Here is a 19,009-nt window from a genome sequence, read left to right as displayed (position 1 = left end):
CACACACACACACACACACACACACACACACACATTTTCAGAACCGCTTGTCCCATACGGGGTCACGGGGAACCGGAGCCTAACCCGGCAACTCAGGGCGCAAGGCTGGAGGGGACACACCCAGGACGGGACGCCAGTCCGTCGCAAGGCACCCCAAGCGGGACTCGAACCCCAGACCCACCGGAGAGCAGGACTGCGGTCCAACCCACTGCGCCACCGCACCCCCTCAAGATGCCTAATATCATAAGGAAATAGTAATATGACACTAATATTAGAGTTTTATGAGTTTGACTTTTTTCTGGTTTGTTCCCCATAAATAATTTTTAAAAATTAATTTTTTATTGTATCGCCTCTGCAAAACATTGAATCACACGTGTGTCTGGGAAGCTCTTTTGAATCATGCGCAGTTGTGGTAGCAAACATGGGCCTCTATCTAAAAAGGTTCCTCTATGACAGTTTTTTTTAAAGATCACATTTGGAATAGAAGAACAACAAATGTTCTTTTTATTTCATTGTGTTATATTTAACTTTTTTCTTCTACTTTAAAATGTAGACAAATGCAGAAATTTGTTAATGTTTTGTTATTTTATAATTGATGTTGTTTCTTATTGCCCTTGCACTGTTGTTACTGATGGGGTCAGGACCCCCCGTAGAGGAAATAGTCTGGGTTTACAGGGTAACAGTAAGCCGTTTCGTTCATGGAGGGTTTAGCTAATATAAAATAATTAAGAAGTAATAAAAAACCGAGAGCATGGGGGTGCGATTCTCACCGTGCAGCGCCCCACAGTTTCTCACCCTCGCTGCTGGCAAACGCACTTCTCAAATGCACCAAACGCCGCTGATGCAAACCATAAAAAGACAATCCGGGCCAATTAATGATAAGAGGCATCAACGCTCTTGGACTGGAAACGTGAAAAACCGGATATGGAGACCGAACAACGGGGGACAGGTGTACATGGGCTTTAAAATCGTAAATTAAAGTGTTTGTGAATGTAGTTCCAGGTGAGTCTTGAAACCTTCAAGTCCAGTTGCCTTGATGGGGAACATGACTATGGAGTAAGCTGGTGTGTCCTAAGCACCTTTCCTAACTGCACAGAAAAGATTTAGGTTTAGTGCTGCAATGATGTGTGTTTTAGCTCGGTCTCCAGTGAGGGACGTCGCACTCAGGGAATCCTACAGTTCCTCACTGGGCCCAGATGTGATGCCGACTGTGGAAGAGCAGCCAGGCACCGCACTGAGTACTGCTCACTCATACAACTTGACAGTTAAATCTTCATGCAACCAAGGTTCTTACCTACTTTTTCAGGTCCTTCCGGTCCTAACAAGGTGGTTAAGGATTGCTTTAAAAGTTGAATTTGTGTCAGGAAGACTGCAGATTTAAATACTGGTAATATTTGGGTGCATGAGGGACAACTCTGTAAAATGTGAAGGCATCAAAGTGGTTCTGCATGACAGGACAGCTGTGTGCTTTGACATAATCACTGGTTTTTACTACAATGAACAACTGATTTATATGTTTAAATGTCTACTGTGAGTGAAAGGTTACAAGATCAGGAGCCTTGTGCAATCAGAGATCGATGCACTACACCTTGGTTCAGATGTGATTGTCGGCCATTCTGAGGGCAGAATGTTCCGGAATTGTGTCTAGATTTTGCTTGATCCACTATACCTTCATATTGTCTACGTGATTTTTTTTTTTTTTTTTAATTGTTCAACAATGTGAAATTTTAGAGTGTGTGCTGGCATACACAGGCTGCAACATTTTCTTAAATTGAAAAAATACGATAAATTTTTATTAATCGTGAGTCTTTTGTGTCATTTTTTTTACACCAGAATGTTAGCATGTGTTTGATACCATGGTACAAAGTGTACTCTGTTAAAAGTACTCTACTGTTCTTAATTCACAACACAGAATCCATAATTGATGCAAATATGTTTTTTTGCTTCTTGGTGATAAAATAAAATATTAACATTTAAAAGTAGCAAACATTAACTCGGTTCTTCAAAATGCATGTGAAGAAGTTTGCATGTTCTCCCCACGTTTGTGTGCGTTTCCTCTGGATGCTAAGACATGTTCCAGGTGAACTGGTGACTTTAAATAGCCCAGAGTGTATAAATGAGTGTGTGTCTGTGTTTGGCCACCCTGCAATGACTGACATCACATCCAGGGCCCTGACTTGAAAAAAAAGTGTTTATCAATAGTTAATGAGAGCTTTATTTCAAATGGAAATAACTACTGTAAACAGAGGGCAAGAGAAAGTAAGAAATTTTAATAAACATCTTGCAATTAACAGGTTACGTAAGTATAAATTTAAGCACAGTAACCAAGTTGAGAAATAGTTACACTGAGTACAACAAGTGCCAACGTTATATGAACCGAGAAGTAAAAAAGATATGTCCAGTTATGCAATTTTGTGCAGTATTGTCTCCTGGAATAAAAAACAGAAATGTACTAACACACTTAAACTCTTAGACTTCTATTAATCAGTACGATTCGGAATGGCAGCATAGCACTATTATATTCCTTAAGCATCTGAAAACAGAGGAAACAGCGACGAGACTTTTACAAATTCCATTCTCAGAAGTGCATTTAACCACCTCGTCTGTGCTCGGCACCCTTTTGCCATTAAAAGAGCAGCGCTGGGAACAGTTAATAACAGATATGTGGTCTAAGCTCGTTACATTTGCCTTCTCTCTACTTATCCCTGCCACACTAAGTATAACCAGTACATCCAGAAATAATTTCATAACTTATGAAACATGCCACCATCTCCAAGCACCTTCCTTCCCCAATTAAACATGTAGATTACATTTCACAGAAAGTCATTATTATGTACACCCAGTAACATGTATGGTGTTATAACTAGTAGTATTAATACTATTATTACAGTAGAGCGCCAGTTATCTTGTGTTCAGTTATCCTGTCTTGTATGTCACATATTTTGTAAAATACCCGGACAGCTTAGGACTGTGTGCATTGCGCGTGTATCAAGGACTAACATTCACCCTCTCTAAACATCTTATTTCACACAGAAACTTCCATGTGTCTTCTTTTTTTTTGCCTTCGCTGATTATGTCTTGATTTGTGACAATGCGAAAACTCTTGTTTGATTGTTTCACTTTCAGTTATAGTTTTAAAAAATACATATAGCTCATTTTACATTCAAATATGCTGAAAAACAAACACCTTTTCATGGAGTGTACTTCACAGCACTGCATGGTTCTGTTATTTCTGTCTTTAGTTAGTGGTTTATCTGAAATACTACCATTTAAGCCAAATAATCAACACTCTGTGGTACTTATTATGTTACTGGGGTAGCTGATAGTCCAGTGGTTATAGCTGCTGTATTTGTATCTGAAAGCTGGTGGTTTGAATCTCACCTGTTGCTGTCGTACCCTTGAGTAGAGTACTTACCCTTAATTGCTTTAGTAAAATTACCCATCTGAGTAAATGGGTGAACAGTTGTCAGTAGCTTAATGCTGTAAGTTACGTTAGAGAAAAGCTGAATGAATAAATGCATCAGAACTACTAAAAGATGTGACACTTAGGGAGATGTGCCCTTCCCCTAGTTCTCCGTGTTGGGTCCACACACAAGGGCAGGAGCCCTAGTCCTTCTGTCCACCTCCAGCTCTAGGCTGAGCAGCATCCTTGAAACTGGGGGCTCCGTTTGGGGTTTGTCAGAATGACTGGAGAGATGGAACTGCAGGGTGGAGAGCAGGTGTGCCGGCTCGATTTCTGTCGGTCCGTCGTACATCGCCAGAATCTTCTGTCCAGGGCTCAAGAGGAATGAAGGAAAGAACCTGATGGCAGCAAATATCAAATTACGGCTTGGCCAGCAAAATTGAGCGCACCTCCCACGTAAAAGAAACTTTTTTTTTCCCGTTTCACTGTCCTTCACTTTCAAAACTCAATATTCAGTATTATTCTTCCTTCATTCAATCTATGCTCAGCATGAATATACCGAATGTAACTTAATGCAGCAGCTGAAGCACAAGATTTTATACCTTGGAGAGTGTGGTTCTATGACATTATGGTGCAAGTTGCTTAACCTCAGATGCTTGAATAAAAGATTTACCCACTTACATAGGTAAAATCTCCAAATAATTTTAGGTACAAGTGGCGTAGTCCCTGACATTGCCACCTTGCTCTTTGAGGACTAGGGTTTAAATCCCATCTAGTGCAATACCACCCTTGAGCAAGATGCCTACATTGAAGTGCACCAGTAAAACTTACCCAGCTCCATAAATAGGTAAACCATTGTACATAGTAAGAAGTGTCAGCTAAACAAATGTAGATGTACTGTACTGTGAAAAAGTATGAGGTTCACCAGTGTTCCATGTTCTTCCTCAGGCTGGACATTATGATGTTTGTGATGAACAGGGAGACCTGCTTTACGTCTTGCCAGAAGGCCATTTCTGAGAGGAGTCTCAGGAACTGGAACAATCTGCATCACACACACAGACAACATGTGCAGTTGAAGACACACAGCCGTACCTGTGCGCGAACACATGCCCATCACCAGACTGCAACAGTCTCACACAATCACTGGAGCAAGAACTCTGTACCTCCCCACGCATGCAAAAACTAGCTCACCCTCTACATTCAGTCTGTTTTATTTTATAACAAAAGTGATTTAACACAGAGAAGCAGTTTTACTCAAGTAAAGAAGCTGACTGATCCAGAATGCAATGGTATAAGCTGCTCTCATCCTACAGAAGTTTTCAGATGTGTCTCTCCTTACCTGTAACTGAACAAAAAACTTGTATAAATGGGCAAGGTGTAGGGCAGGAGCAGGTAGGATATGAAACGCATGTGGAAGACATCATGGTAAATGAGCCCCACGTGCTTCAGGAGGTTGCACAGCAATGCTGGAACAAAACCAAAGCACCCTTCTGGAATGAATGCACACCATGCTTACTTTTTCTACTTAAGCTCCTTATGTACTGTAAATAACACCTCGGTGGCAAAGCATAGGTGGAAAGTGTATTCAGAAAAACGCCTGATGCTCCAGTGAAGAACTGGGTTATAAATGTTAACAGCCTGATCCCTGGACTTCTTCGGATATAATAACGAGTAAGTGCAGTAAGGTACCCAGCTCTACAAACAAGCAGTAGTGTAAAAACACATTTTGTTATAAAAGTCTTTAAACTGTTATTAGCCTTTATTAAGTTGACACCTTTGTCCAAGGCAACTTACACTATTAGGTGTATATAACAAAACTTCTTACAATTATTACCCATGTGTACAGGTGGGTCATTTTTATTGGAGCAATTCAGGCAAAGCACTTTCTTAGAGGTACTATTCTGGGAGTGGCACTCAAACCCAGGACCTTCAGACTCCAGGGTTTGTTACCCAGTACCCATAAATGGATGAATTCCCTGGGCAGAGCAATAAATTGTCATGTGCACCAACGTTAAAGTTTCCAGCTTTCCATCTTACAGTATGGCAATTTATTGTAATTTTTCAGTTCCGCTAATCCACAGTTGTCTTTAACAAAATTAATGGGTGTTGTTAAATTAAGGCTCACAACATTTGGGTGCAAAGGCAATAGCTCTAACCACTACACTACCAATAGTTTTCACTCCACCCCATCCCCATCACTTAAGTTGGTTCAATTACCACTTAATTATATGTGACCTGCTGAATTTTACCCAAAGAGTGTCATACTAGAAGTGAAATACATTAACTATCTTCAAATGTAGAGTATAAATGATGGAGATAAACAAGGAAGGAAGTGCAGTTAGAAAAAAAAAAAAAAAACTAAATTACAGCCTTCCGGGAATTCGGTCTTACTCCCCTGGGACAACTAATCCATTGAAAGTGTATTTCCTCAACCCAGGCTCCCACCTATGGAGGCCACAGTGTAGGGCCTACTAGACTACATACCTTCCTGTAACCACAGGAGGAGGCTGAATGTTGGGGCTTGCTTCCCAGGGTCCACGTTCCTTTGTGGTTCCCAGGCACACTCCTCTGTGGATGGATTTGGACTCTCCAAGTCTTCCTTCTCATCTTCCTCTTCCTCCTCCTCTGCCAGCTGGACCACAGAATCTCTCTCATTTCCAGACCACAGGCTCTTCAGCCCAATGTTCTGCCAGGGCTGGAACTCTATCAGCTCTATAAGAAAACAGACCCAAAGTCATCTGACCAAATGACTCACTTTAAAATTAGAGTTTGCAACCAGAAGCTGCAGGTTCTAACCCTAGCTGGTTACCTGGAAAATTAGAATTAGTAAGACATTCTAAGAAGCCCCACCTAAAGAGTAAACCCAAGCAAAAGGTCTGCTTTCTCCAGTGACTACCTCTGCACAATAGCCTCCTTTTTTCTAAATCTATCCAGATACGAATCAGACATGGAGAATTACTGCTTGTGAGCAATGGCCACTAAAAGGGCACTTACTGCAATTTACCTTTACACTTTTAACCATTTATGATCGGAATAGGAGCACCAGCATTTCCACAGTGCTTTGCCCACTAGGTTCACACTCGAGACTAGAAATCAAGAGAAAAACTTTACTGCCAAGCTTTAGTATAGTGCCTTCTTAGATTGTCTAAATATATGTATTATTTGATTAATTTTTCATCAGACTTAAGTTTTTCATGCTCTTGATTTGTACATAGTAAAATGCCCCTGGCATTTGTATAAAATAACCCCTCAATGATGGCATAACACTAAAACTCTCACTGTATCACTTTTTTGCTATGTCTGAGAAGGCAGCTTTTAGTTCACTGCCCCTTTGGGACATTATTTTAGGTATTTTTAATGCTAGTATTTTCTTACATGAATATAAATTTGCAAAACAAATACTGCTTTAGAATATTTAATATAAAATGTTCACTGCCGTGAAAACATGACATTTCAATGATTCTTACCACTGTTTTGCAAGAAGAATAATGCATCTTGATATCCATTTTCATATGCTTTGCTGAGCACCTAAAAAAGAAAGATGTTCCTCTGACATAACAAAATGTGACAATTCTTTCATTCACTGTCTTCACAGGGACACATGCACATTGGAAGAGTACAAATTCAAACCATAAAAAACTCAACTTTTCCAACATAATAGCGCTTGTACTGCATTCTGAGTAAAAACTGCAGCGACGGCTCAGTGGAAGCCCATTTCACAGGGACTTTTCAAGTATGAAGGCACAAACAGACCCACAGCATGCCTTCGCCATTCAGTGGCGGACCCCCACCCACTAAGAGCGACAACAGTGATACCAGAAAACAAATGCAAAAAAATTTGCATTATTTCATGATCTAGTCAACACTTGTACCAAAATTCTTACCAATTTGTACAGCTAATTATGATAACAATACATTTTAAGTACATTTACATTCATTCATTTAGCTGATGCTTTTCTTCAAAGCAACTTACAATGTTAAGGTTACAATTATTTACCCATTGATAGAGCTGGTTAATTTTTACTGGAGCAATTCAGGATAAGTACCTTGCTCAAGGGTACTACAGCTGGAGGTGAGGCTCATCTGTCCCACACAAGTAAAGCACCATCCTCAAAAAAACAACTGCAGAGCTCCTCTTGGGACTTTAGGAACCTTCAGGTAAACCGGTGTCCTTAAATTCTGCACTTCTTGCTAAACCTTGGGTTAAAAGCAATCCCCGACTAATATAAGTTCATTCAACAAAGCGTGTTGTCTTCAAGCCTCATCCTGCTCGTCTAAGACTCTTTGTTCGCCTAGGTATTACTAAATATACACACACACACACACACACACACACACACACTTTCCAAACCGCTTGTCCCATACGGGGCAACTCAGGGCGTAAGGCCGGAGGGGGAGGGGACATACCCAGGACAGGACGCCAGTCCATTGCAAGGCACCCCAAGCGGGACTTGAACCCCAGACCCACCAGAAAGCAGGACCCAGTCCAACCCATCGCGCCACCACACCCCCATTACTAAATATATTAGTACTGTATAAGTACAGTATATTGTATCAGACTGATTCAAGATCAGATTTTCACGCATGTGGCAGACGACACCCTGGGCCCCTGTTGCAAACCGACAGCCATATGTGGGGAAAGGCTTTTTAAAAGAGCTAACAGGTATGGACATGGATCAGTGGTACAGACTTTTTTTTAACATAAACTACCAATGGACTGAGAGTTGTTTGGATGCTGTGCTTTTATTTGTCAATTTTGGGAATTCACTGGAGTTTTTAGTTTCACTTTTCTCTTCTGGTTTTTACTCAGGTGGCAAATCAACAGTAAAACACAAATGCACAAGAGACCAAGTCCACTCATTGCTGTTTTATGTCTGCTCTTTCTCCCCACAAGACACAGCTTGGTGTATCACACACACACACACACACACACATTTTCAGAACCGCTTGTCCCATACGGGGTCACGGGGAACCGGAGCCTACCCGGCAACTCAGGGCGTAAGGCTGGAGAGGGAGGGGACACACCCAGGACGGGACGCCAGTCCGTCGCAAGGCACCCCAAGCGGGACTTGAACCCCAGACCCACCGGAGAGCAGGACTGTGGTCCAACCCACTGCGCCACCGCGCCCCCCTTTGGTGTATCACACCCTGTTTAATTCAGTGACTGTACTAAATTGGATCATTGTGGTCAGCAACCCATTATCCATGTGTATGACGTACCTCAAACGAAAGAAAGTCACTGTGTTTATGCTATGAATTTGAACCTCGGCTACAGTAACAAAACCATAATGCTCATTACACTTATTCAGACACACACACACACACACACACACACACACACACACTGACCGAAACCGCTTGTCCCGAGCGGGGTCAGGGCGAACTGGAGCCTAACCCGGCAACAGAGGGCGCAAGGCTGGAGGGGGAGGGGACACACTCATGACGGGCCCCCTCTTTAAATAAGATTTTAAAAAATTAGAAAATAATCACACTTCTTTCAGTATAAACTATTTCCCGTGGATCACATGGTAACAATCGATTACGGCAAATCTGTATCACAGTAAAATAGTAGTTTCTCTCCATTCAGAAATAAATTACGAACAATAAAAAAAGTTCAATTATTGAAATCATACAAACAACTTTTTTAACATGAATATTCTTACACCACTAATTAGTCCTTCAATTAACCCTCTAAGTAACTAAACTTTCAGCAGCTTGAGCGGTGAAGTTATCCTAAAATTGCTTCAACTATACAGCTGTATGAAGAAAGGATTTAACTGCAAGTTATGTATATAGCTTTGAATGTGTCTGGTGAACAACAGAATGCTTTTATTTTTGATAGTAATAGTCTGTCTTTGGGGACGAGCTGATATTTTCCAATGCATCTTAGGCTGGAAGATGCAAGACCATGCATGCGTGGGTGAATAACACTGAAATCGCTTGTCCCAAGCAGGGGTCGTGGCAAACCGGAGCCTAACCTGGCAGCACAAGATGCAGGACTGGAGGGGAAGGGGACACACCCAGGACGAGACGCCAGTCCATCACAAGGCACCCCAAGCGGGACTCGAACCCCAGACCCACCAGAGAGCGGGATCCAGCCAAACCTGCTGCACCACCACACCCCTCAAATAACAAACAGTAACATTGAACTGCCTGGCGTCCATTTCCAAAAAGCACTGTAGCTGTGGAACAGTTTTAACAGAACAGATAGTCAATGAACGGAGAATCATCGTAATTCTACAATGATGACCTCATGTAACACTGATCCTTGATCAGTCACCGGAGGCTCATGGCAGGTAGGGAGGACCTTACTGAGGGTGCTGGGGGGAAGAGAGCCTTCGTCATCCGGGTGCAGTTTGGCAGGGAAAAGTGGAAGACGAGACCACTCAAGACCACTGCGTAGCCCCCCGCGTTCGGGTCCCGTGGGCAGATGTCCACTTCTCCAGCGAACGGAGACACGGTCAGAGTCCGGGAGGACCCAGGGACAGGCAGTATGTCAGTGAAGCCCCCATCGATATAATACTGTGGAAAAATGCTAAGAAATCAGACCCAAGAAAACAGACACTTTTTCTAGCCTATCGGACAAAGCGTCTGCTATCGCCAAACTAGGAGGCATCTTACATGCTTTGCTTCACTGGGAGTTTTTGGGGAAGTCTTTTTGCAGAGCTTTGCTTTACTCTTAGTCTGTTCAGGTGTAAGTGAAAGGGATATTCTGAATAAGAGAAAACTTTCGCTGAGAAATACATTTATTTGTTAGCAACTCTCATGGTTCCAAAAAAAGAACTATAGAGCTAATCAAAGAACTTGAAACAAAAGCCTGATATTCTTACAATAATTAGAAATTTCAAGCATAAACATTACTATGCTAGCAGCATAATCTAAAATCTAATACATATAAAAATGCTGCCTAAGTAACGATGCAATTCCATATACCAAGTTGTCAGACATTTTACACAGCTATAGGTATAAATAAAAAAAGGAGAAAAGTAGAAGGGAAGTAGATACGAGAGTCTGGGCATCACATGATAATTAATGCAATGTTGTAAATATCATAGGCATAACAAGGTCATACATCTGGTAATATTCAAACCCCCCTCCCCCCCCCCCAAGTTCCCCTCAACATTTTTGCATATTTCTATGGTTTTTCCTTTATTTGACACTTTTCTCTAGAGCAACTCACAGTATTAATCAATTTACAATCATTTACAGCTGGGTAACTTCACTGAAGCAGCCCTGCTCAGAGGTACTAGAGTGCAGCCAGAAATGAGATGCAAACCTACAACCTTTTGGTCTGAAGGCAGTAACTTAATACCAGTATGCTAGCAGCAGCCCACAGACTTATTGGCAGTATTTTGCCCCCTGTCCCAATAGCTGACAGGTCCTATCCTGTGTCCAATACAGATGAAGAGCAGTACTCACCACTCCCTTGTAACAAGGGGGTTGAATGCCACAGTACAAGGGCAGGAAACAGCTGCACAACAGCGCCTTCCGGAGAACAGACAACACAGGAACAGCTGGAGTGAATCTTGGAGCCTAACCCAGCAACACTCAAACCCCAGACCCACCAGAGAGTGGGCAGAGGCCACACAGGCCATTCCCACCACCACACCACACCCCCACACACACACACCGTCTGAACCACTTGTCCCATACAGGGTCACAGGGAGCCGGAGCCTAACCCAGCAACACAGGGCATAAGGCCAGAGGGGGAGGGGACACACCCAGGATGGGACACCAGTCCATCACAAGGCACCCCAAGCAGGACTTGAACCCCAGACCCACTGGAGAGCAGGACCAGGCAGGTCCAACCCGCTGCACCACTGCACCCCTCATGACTGAAACATTATAATATTTATTCAAAAAAAAAAAAAAAACATTTCTAGCCGCCCTGACCCCTGGCGACCCCCCTCCGATCAACGTGACAGCCACAGACAGCCACCCACCTGGATGACGTCCTCCCTAGAGTGGAATTCGGAAACCAGGACGTTCCTGCCGTCGGGGATGCGCGTCATGGAGACGAAGAGGCGTCCGGTCGCGAGGAGGTGCGCGTTCTTGGGCAGCAGGCGGCGCAGTACGTACTCGATCCATTTGAAGACGTTAGTGGGCGGGAGGAGGGACGCCAGCACGTGGGTCTCCGCGAACCGGACGATTTCATCCCGCACGCGCTCTGTAGCAAAGGGAGCACCGCGCTGTCTTTCGCGCGCACAGCTTTCTCGGAAACACACACACACACACACACACACACACACACACACACACACACACACACACACACACATACATATTTTCGGAACCGCTCACCCCATACAGGTCGCGGGGAATCGGAGCCTACCCGGTAACACAGGGCGGCCGGAGGGGGGAGGGGACACACCCAGGATGGGACGCCAGTCCGTCGCAAGGCACCCCAAGCGGGACTTAAACCCCAGACCCACTAGTCTAGAGAGCAGGACCCGGTCCAACCCAATGCACCACCGCGCCCCCTCTCGGAAACATTGTCTTTCATATACTATACATGTATATTTCATGTGGGGGGCGCGGTGGCGCAGTGGGTTGGACCGGGTCCCACTCTCCAGGGGGTCTGGGGTTCGAGTCCCGCTTGGGGTGCCTTGCGACGGCCTGGCGTCCCGTCCTGGGTGTGTCCCCTCCCCCTCCGGCCTTACGCCCTGAGTTGCCAGGTTAGGCTCCGGTTCCCCGCAACCCTGTATGGGACAAGTGGTTCTGAAAGTGTGTGTGTGTGTGTGTGTGTGTGTGTGTGTGTGTGTGTGTGTATATATTTCATGTATTAAATTAGTATAAGTCTTTTCTAAAACTGGGGCGCGGTGGTGCAATGGGTTGGACCGGGTCCTGCTCTTCGGTGGGTCTGGGGTTCGAGTCCCGTTTGAGGTGCCTTGCGACAGGCTGACGTCCTGTCCTGGGTGTGTCTCCTCCCCTCCCCTCCAGCCTTACGCCTTGTGTGGCTGGGTTAGGCTCTGGCTCCCTGCGACCCCGAATGGGGCAAGCGGTTCAGACGGTGTGCATGTATATATAACAAGATCAGATTTTTCACCCCTATGGCGGTGATATAAAAGAGTATGATTTGAATGGTGATGGTTGAACCCCCCCGCACTGGATGGAGATAGATAAAACAGTTTATATAAATAATGACTATTCTTTCAATATCACCTGTCAACTATTTCCTGTTGATCACACGGTAACAGTCGATTTCAGTAAATCAAGCACAGCTAACACAATAGTTTCTATACAATTAATTCATAAACAAATTAAAAACTGTTAAATTACTGAAATCATACAAACATTTTTCATAAATTGAGTATTCCTACACAACTCACTAGGGCTTACATTACATTTATTTAGCGGACGAGAAGTTTTCTCCAGAGTAACTTCCACTGAACTCTATGTAGTGCTATCAGTCCACACACCTTATTCACCAAGGCGACTTACACTGCTAGATACACTTCTTACACTGGGTCACTCATCCATACATCAGTGAAATACACTCTCTCTGTCATTCACTATGGGTGAACCTGAACAGTATGTCTTTGGACTGTGGGAGGAAACCAGAGCACCCAGAGGAAACTCAAAGACACGGGAGAACATGCAAACTCCACACAAACTGAGCAGGGATCGAACCCACGTCCTCTCGCACCACCCAGGTGGTGTAACACAGCAGCGCTCCCGGGTTAGGCTAACCCTCAAAGTAACTACATTTTCAGCACCTCGATCAGGGAACTTGAATGTTGCCGGTTCGAGCAGCGGTTCCATTTCCATTCTAGTACCCTCGATCAAGTTAGTTGCCTTCAGTCGTTTCCCTAAGAATTCCCTGCTGTCTGGGTCTATAAATCATTGTACAACTAATTATTTATTATTATAAGTCGCAATGGACAGAGGAACCAGGGCAAATGATTACAGATCAATAAAAATGTAGTGATCATACATGGAAATCCTCTGTATAAGTCATTCACCCTTATTTAGCTGACACCTTTGTCTAAGGCGCTTTGCAGTGTTCCGTTTGTATAGTCAGATACTTATAATTACACACAACCCTTCATGTTCGAGTAGTTCGAGTATTTTTATGTGGTCATAGTTGTTGCAGTTTCTTCCCAGAAAGTAACAAAAATAGCATCGATCTAATTCTTTTTCAGTCGCGTTTTCCAAGTTTTTTTTTTTTTTTTTGTATCACACACCTCTCCAAAACTGGTTGAATTATTGCGTGGCTGTGGTAACAAACAGATATATACAGGTATACTAGTGAGTGTGTGTGTGTATATATACATATATATATAGTTTTTAATTCTACATTCGGAATACAGGCAAAGACACAGAATTTTCTTTTGCATAACATTTTATGTTTATCTTATTTTTTCTACTAAACTGTAAATAACTGCATAAATTGAACATGTGATATTTTGCAGTTGCTAACGTTGTAAGGTTTACCGTGTTGTTCTGGAACCCCGACGAAGAGGACGGGTCTAGTCTATTCATCTGTACAGCTGGATGAATTGTATTGGAGCAAATGGAGTGTGGACCCTTTATACAGCTTAGAATTTCCACCGGCTCCATTAACGGGAATATTCAAGGGTACTAGAGCAGGAGGTGGGATTTGAACCTGCGTCCTTCAACTCAAAACTACCTGCGGCCCCCGCATCATAATCACCCGCTGCAGAAGGCGAGTGATATGTTAACATGAATGAATGAATGATGATGATGCAGTTTTATCTGTCAGTTACGGAAACGGATCAATCAGTGTCCATCCATTCTTACCCAGGTTTGATCCGCACGCGACCGCGGCGGCGACCAGCGATCCGGCCGACGCGCCGTAGATGTGCGGCGCTCCTTGGAGCAGCATTGGGGCCAAGTCCCGAAAGCACTGGGAGACCCCCAGCTGGTACACGGCCAGGAAGCCCGAGCCAGAGAAGGAGAGCGAGAGCGGCTCTTTGCTGCACAGTGCTCCGCTCCCGGATCTCAGACTCATGGCACAAAGTGTTCCAAGTGCTCTGCTCACCTTAATTCTCTGGCAAAATCGTTTCAGGAATAAAAGAGAATGAAAGCTGGAAATCCACAGGGTGCCAGATTATTATAGCCTAAAAATCGACAAAGCAGGTAAAATTACTAAGTAGCGAAGCATTCAGTCCTTTACCTATTATTGGCAAAACAGTGCATATGATGCATCACAATTTCTAAAAATGTGTAAAAAAAAAGTCACTTTCCCAGCAATGTCTTAGAGGCAGGTATCTGAATGTTACTGAGCATTTATTTTCGCTGCACTGCCACACCCTTGATGCGTTGCCGTATAGCTTTATACGCTGCTGAATTAGAAGTGTGGAGTGTGGTTATGCACCATGCAGAATCACACGCACATGACTGCGCAGCCACATCAACAGCCTAATGTTTGTTCATGCGCAAACGATTCAATTTGTCTTGCTGCATTTCTCTGGTCTGGTCTGATGTCACTCTGCTATCAAGAATCTTCAAGCAACAAATGCTGCTGGTCATGAGACACCAACGGGATGGACCAGTTCTCAGAAGTTCAGCTGTGGCCAAACTGGCTTCTGAATTTGGTCGCTCATATAGCTCAGTATAGTTCAGTGTTTGCCAAACCCCTAAAGAACCCAAATATGTGCATTGACACACCTCTTTTCCTGACAGCAAGGGCTTCGACACATCATCATTCACACGTTAAGTCAAAGAGTTTAATATGTGACCTTTATTCTAAGCTGTGTGGCAGCAGAGGATGGATGTGTAACCTGTCATTTAAATAAAATATAGAGTAGATTATCCTTAAGGACAGAAATGGCACTGGTTACAGCTGTCAACACGGCAGCTGAGGAAACAAAGACACGGTTGGCTTAGGAAGTCACATTCAAGGAGTGTGCAAAACTTAATAAATCCACTCAGATGTTTGTAATAAGTAAAAAATTATTTGTGTATGTGCTAAAAAAAAAACACACTGAAGCACGGCTGCATTGCTTTGGTTTCAGAGGGAGGAACAGGCAGATGTTCACAGTATTCTGGACATCGCAGTGCTGCTCTAAACTGGGAACCAGTATGGGGCCTCTGGGAAACACCGCATGAATCGGACATGACTGTATACTGTATAGTAAAATACTGTACACTAAGAACATGGTTTGGCTGCGCTATGAATAACAATAAGACTTTTACAGACTTTTCCTCAAGTGATTCATCAAACAGCAACCCTTTGGAAATGTGACCACAGAGTCACTTCCTGGAATTAGAACACACTGTTGGCTCACTGCAGGAGTTCAAAGGACAATCCAACCTTAGTTTCTTGGAAATCAAACCCTTACCGAATCCTTTGGACCAGGAACACTCAATTCGACTCCTCACGGCCTTACAGTTAGTCCCTTTTCTTTAGCGTCTGCTAGCGATGTACTGATTGGGTAGTAATTCACCTCACCTCGTGCTTCAAGTATAAATAAAAGGCTAATTAAAAGGCATTAAAAAAATCACCGAGACTCTGAGCCTAGAGGAGCAGAATCTGTTAAATGTGGCCTGCAGGTGACATAGTGGTTAGAATATTCCTTAGCATTCAGAAGGTCTCTGGGTTGATTCCCTGCTAGCCTTGTTGTACCCCTGAGCGTGGTACTTACCCTGAATTGCTCCATTAAGGATATCCTGTTGTATGAATGGGTAAATAACTGTAATTAAACTGGTGTGGCCTAACCCTAATATTGTAAGTTGTCTTGGACAAAGACACCAGCTAAAATGTATATATAAAATATCAATATAAATTATATGTTAATAGAAATTAAATGTAGTGTAAGCAGGTGCCCCAAACCGTGCTGTACCACCACTTACACCAGGTAAGAATGACTACTAACCATTGCCCTAGTAAGGATGAATTATTAAAAGTCCACTGAGATTGAAAGCCTTTAATGCAATCAGTCATTAATTAAGCCCTGCGATAGGCATAAGTAGGATAGGATAGGCTCCAGACCATCATGACCCCGACCAAAACAAGCAATGAATGAAGGTGAGTGCGTGAGTGACTGAGTGAACATTTTACAGACATTTTTCACTGATTTATAATGTTAGATAAACATCTCTAAATTTATCAGCAGTGTAATCTCACACACAGTGGCTGAAGCCGCTTATCTCGAGCAGGGTCATGGCAAGCTGAGCCTAGCCCAGCCCAGCCCGGCAACACAGCTAGCAAGACTGGCAGGAAAGGGACACACCCAGGACAGAGCACCAGTCCGTTGCAAGGCCCCCTAAGCAGGACTCGAACCCCAGACCCACCGGAGAGCAGGGCCTAGCCAAACCTGCTGCACCACCACACTCCTACTGCCACACTATTCAATTCAAATTATTATATGCTTTCTGCTTCAATAGTAATGCACAACTCTAAATTTTTTACAGCACTCAATCCTCTATCATTTCTAAACTCAGCAAAGCCTCAGTGAAACAGATATCTGCAACAGGCACTGGCTGCTAATCTGAGGCATTAGGCCGTAGCTGACATTGTCTGCCGCTGGAAAGGGATATTGCATATTCATTGGCTTAACAACTGTGATGCGAGAGCGAATTATCGCAAATTGCATTCATTTTGTTATTTTCTATAAAACATGTACTGTACGTTGATGTTTCTTCTGTAAGTACAGTGCTCTGCTCTAGCAGGAGTGGCTGCTACAGCAGTTCCACTCATGTCCTCAGGGTGGCATCACTGAGCGCTTCATGTGTTAGAAGACTAAAACCAACAGCCAAAGGCACTTTTTCTGTCCTGTAAACATTCAGGGAGGATTTTCTTCTTTTTTTTTTTTTTTTACCAAGAAGTTTGGGTGGCTGAAGTCTTCCAGTTCCTTGGAATTTGGAAATGCATGCTGTCATTTTTGTTGCGTTATCTGATACCTCTGCAAAATTAGGAATGGGTTTGGTCAGGGTTTGTGACCCGTAACTGTGATCAGTGAGAGACGCAGTGACCCAACATCCTACTGAAGCCTGAGAGGGCATTATGCTGTCAGGGTGATGGGACAGTATATCGTTGGGTAGCTGGACGCCGGCAGAAAGTGAGAGAGGGCACAGGGGAATTCTGGGTGGAGCTGCATACCATGTGGCAGGAGCTACATGACCAAACATATTCATAAGCATAAATGACACTTCATCCAGTCAGTTATAAATTTTACATAATTATGCATATGCTGTAACAAGCAAGAACACGGTTACGAGTGTTTTGGACTCATAATTGCCTGAATGGGGTGGCATATCACTCCAATATTAATATTTTAATTTATTCACGTTACATTCGGCATCCGTATGATCACAGTTTAATAGTGTCAGATAGTATGGCTAAGCCAATGAAGAGACAACAGGAAACAGTACAACATGAAATTTAGATCTGTGTTAAAAAAATGCATGGATATGCATATAATTACACACACACACACATTTTCAGAACCACTTGTCCCATACAGGGTTGCAGGGAACCAGAGCCTACCCGGAAACACAGGGCGTAAGGCCAGAGGGGGAGGGGACACACCCAGGACGGGACACCAGTCCGCCACAAGGCACCCCAAGCAGAACTCAAACCCCAGACCCACCGGAGAGCAGGACTGTGGTCCAACCCACTGCACCACCACACCCCTGCATATAATTACCAGTAGACCAAATACAGATATTTATTCACTCCTAATATGCAGGGATATTGTATCCTGACTTTAATGCTGCCTATGGAATTATTGCAATTATCTTTTGCAGGCCAGTATTGAGAGCAATTTCTTACCACACTCATTCCTATACAAATACACATACACATACACACACCATCTGAACCGCTTGTCCCATACAGGGTTGCAGGGAGCCGGATCCTAACCCAGCAACACAGGGCGTAAGGCTGGAGGGGGAGGGGACACACCCAGGACAGGACGCCAGTCCATCACAAGGCACCCCCAGCGGGACTCAAACCCCAGACCCACCAGAGAGCAGGACCCAGTCCAACCCACTGCGCCACCATGCCCCCTACAAATACATCAAATTGAATTGAATTTCAAGAGGAAGGCTTTTTTCTGTGCTAAAACTTCTATTTTTATTTATTTTTTCTGTTACATTTCCACTTTGGCTGATTGTGCAGACCTGGCAAAATCCACATGGGTATGGCAACAATAAAAGGGATAATTGTTGTGCTTCACTCTATGTGAAAATTTACATAATCTTTCCAGACCACACCTGCACCCTGTTGGAGTGATGCAGTGGAGAATGTGTGTTAACACTGGGTTTCAACAAACGACAGGAATTCCCCAGCAACACTGATAACACTGCTGGGTATTGTATTGCAGCTCGACTAGGGAAACCACAAAAAGGAACTGCAAATGAATGCAGTAAAAAGAAGCACAACACACACTGTCCAAAAGCACTCATTCCAAGTGGGGGTCATGGCGAACCGGAGCCTAACCCAGCAACACAGGGTGCAAGGCTGGATGGGGAGGGGACACACCCAGGACGGGACGCCAGTCCCTCGCAAGGCACCCCAAGCGGGACTCAAACCTCAGACCTGCCATACAGTGGGGCCTGGCCACACCTGTTACATCGCCGCGCCCCCCAGATGCACAGCTTCATGGACTAAATACTATAAAATGAAGAGTGGACAGCATG

The 19,009-nt window shown here is 43.8% G+C and overlaps 1 protein-coding gene across 1 annotated transcript; it reads right to left on the bottom strand.

Annotated features, from left to right (window-relative positions):
• Window positions 1-3,457: 3,457 nt before the first annotated feature.
• pnpla1 (patatin-like phospholipase domain containing 1) lies at window positions 3,458-14,657 on the bottom strand. The gene is made up of 9 exons (XM_018760279.2): window positions 14,165-14,657; window positions 11,347-11,570; window positions 10,823-10,888; window positions 9,716-9,925; window positions 6,871-6,931; window positions 5,888-6,115; window positions 4,743-4,869; window positions 4,329-4,445; window positions 3,458-3,801 (listed from the first exon to the last, which is right to left on the bottom strand). Exons 1-9 carry the CDS (start codon window positions 14,373-14,375, stop codon window positions 3,567-3,569), a joined length of 1,479 nt encoding a protein of 492 aa, XP_018615795.1. The 5' UTR covers window positions 14,376-14,657; the 3' UTR covers window positions 3,458-3,566.
• Between the last annotated feature and the right edge of the window lie 4,352 nt (window positions 14,658-19,009).

Source organism: Scleropages formosus, chromosome 19, assembly GCF_900964775.1.
Source record: "Scleropages formosus chromosome 19, fSclFor1.1, whole genome shotgun sequence".
Taxonomy (NCBI): Eukaryota; Metazoa; Chordata; class Actinopteri; order Osteoglossiformes; family Osteoglossidae; genus Scleropages; species Scleropages formosus.
This window is presented reverse-complemented; position numbering and strand designations above follow the sequence as displayed.

What these genes read in the sequence shown, in the direction of transcription:
- pnpla1 (XM_018760279.2), bottom strand. Translation starts at nt 14,375, where the DNA reads ATGAGTCTGAGATCCGGGAGCGGAGCACTGTGCAGCAAAGAGCCGCTC. An exon ending in CGCGTGCGGATCAAACCTGG is followed by an intron (nt 11,571 to 14,164) that starts GTAAGAATGGAT and finishes CCTTTGCTACAG; the next exon opens with AGCGCGTGCGGGATGAAATC. An exon ending in CCCCTTGTTACAAGGGAGTG is followed by an intron (nt 9,926 to 10,822) that starts GTGAGTACTGCT and finishes ATTTTTCCACAG; the next exon opens with TATTATATCGATGGGGGCTT.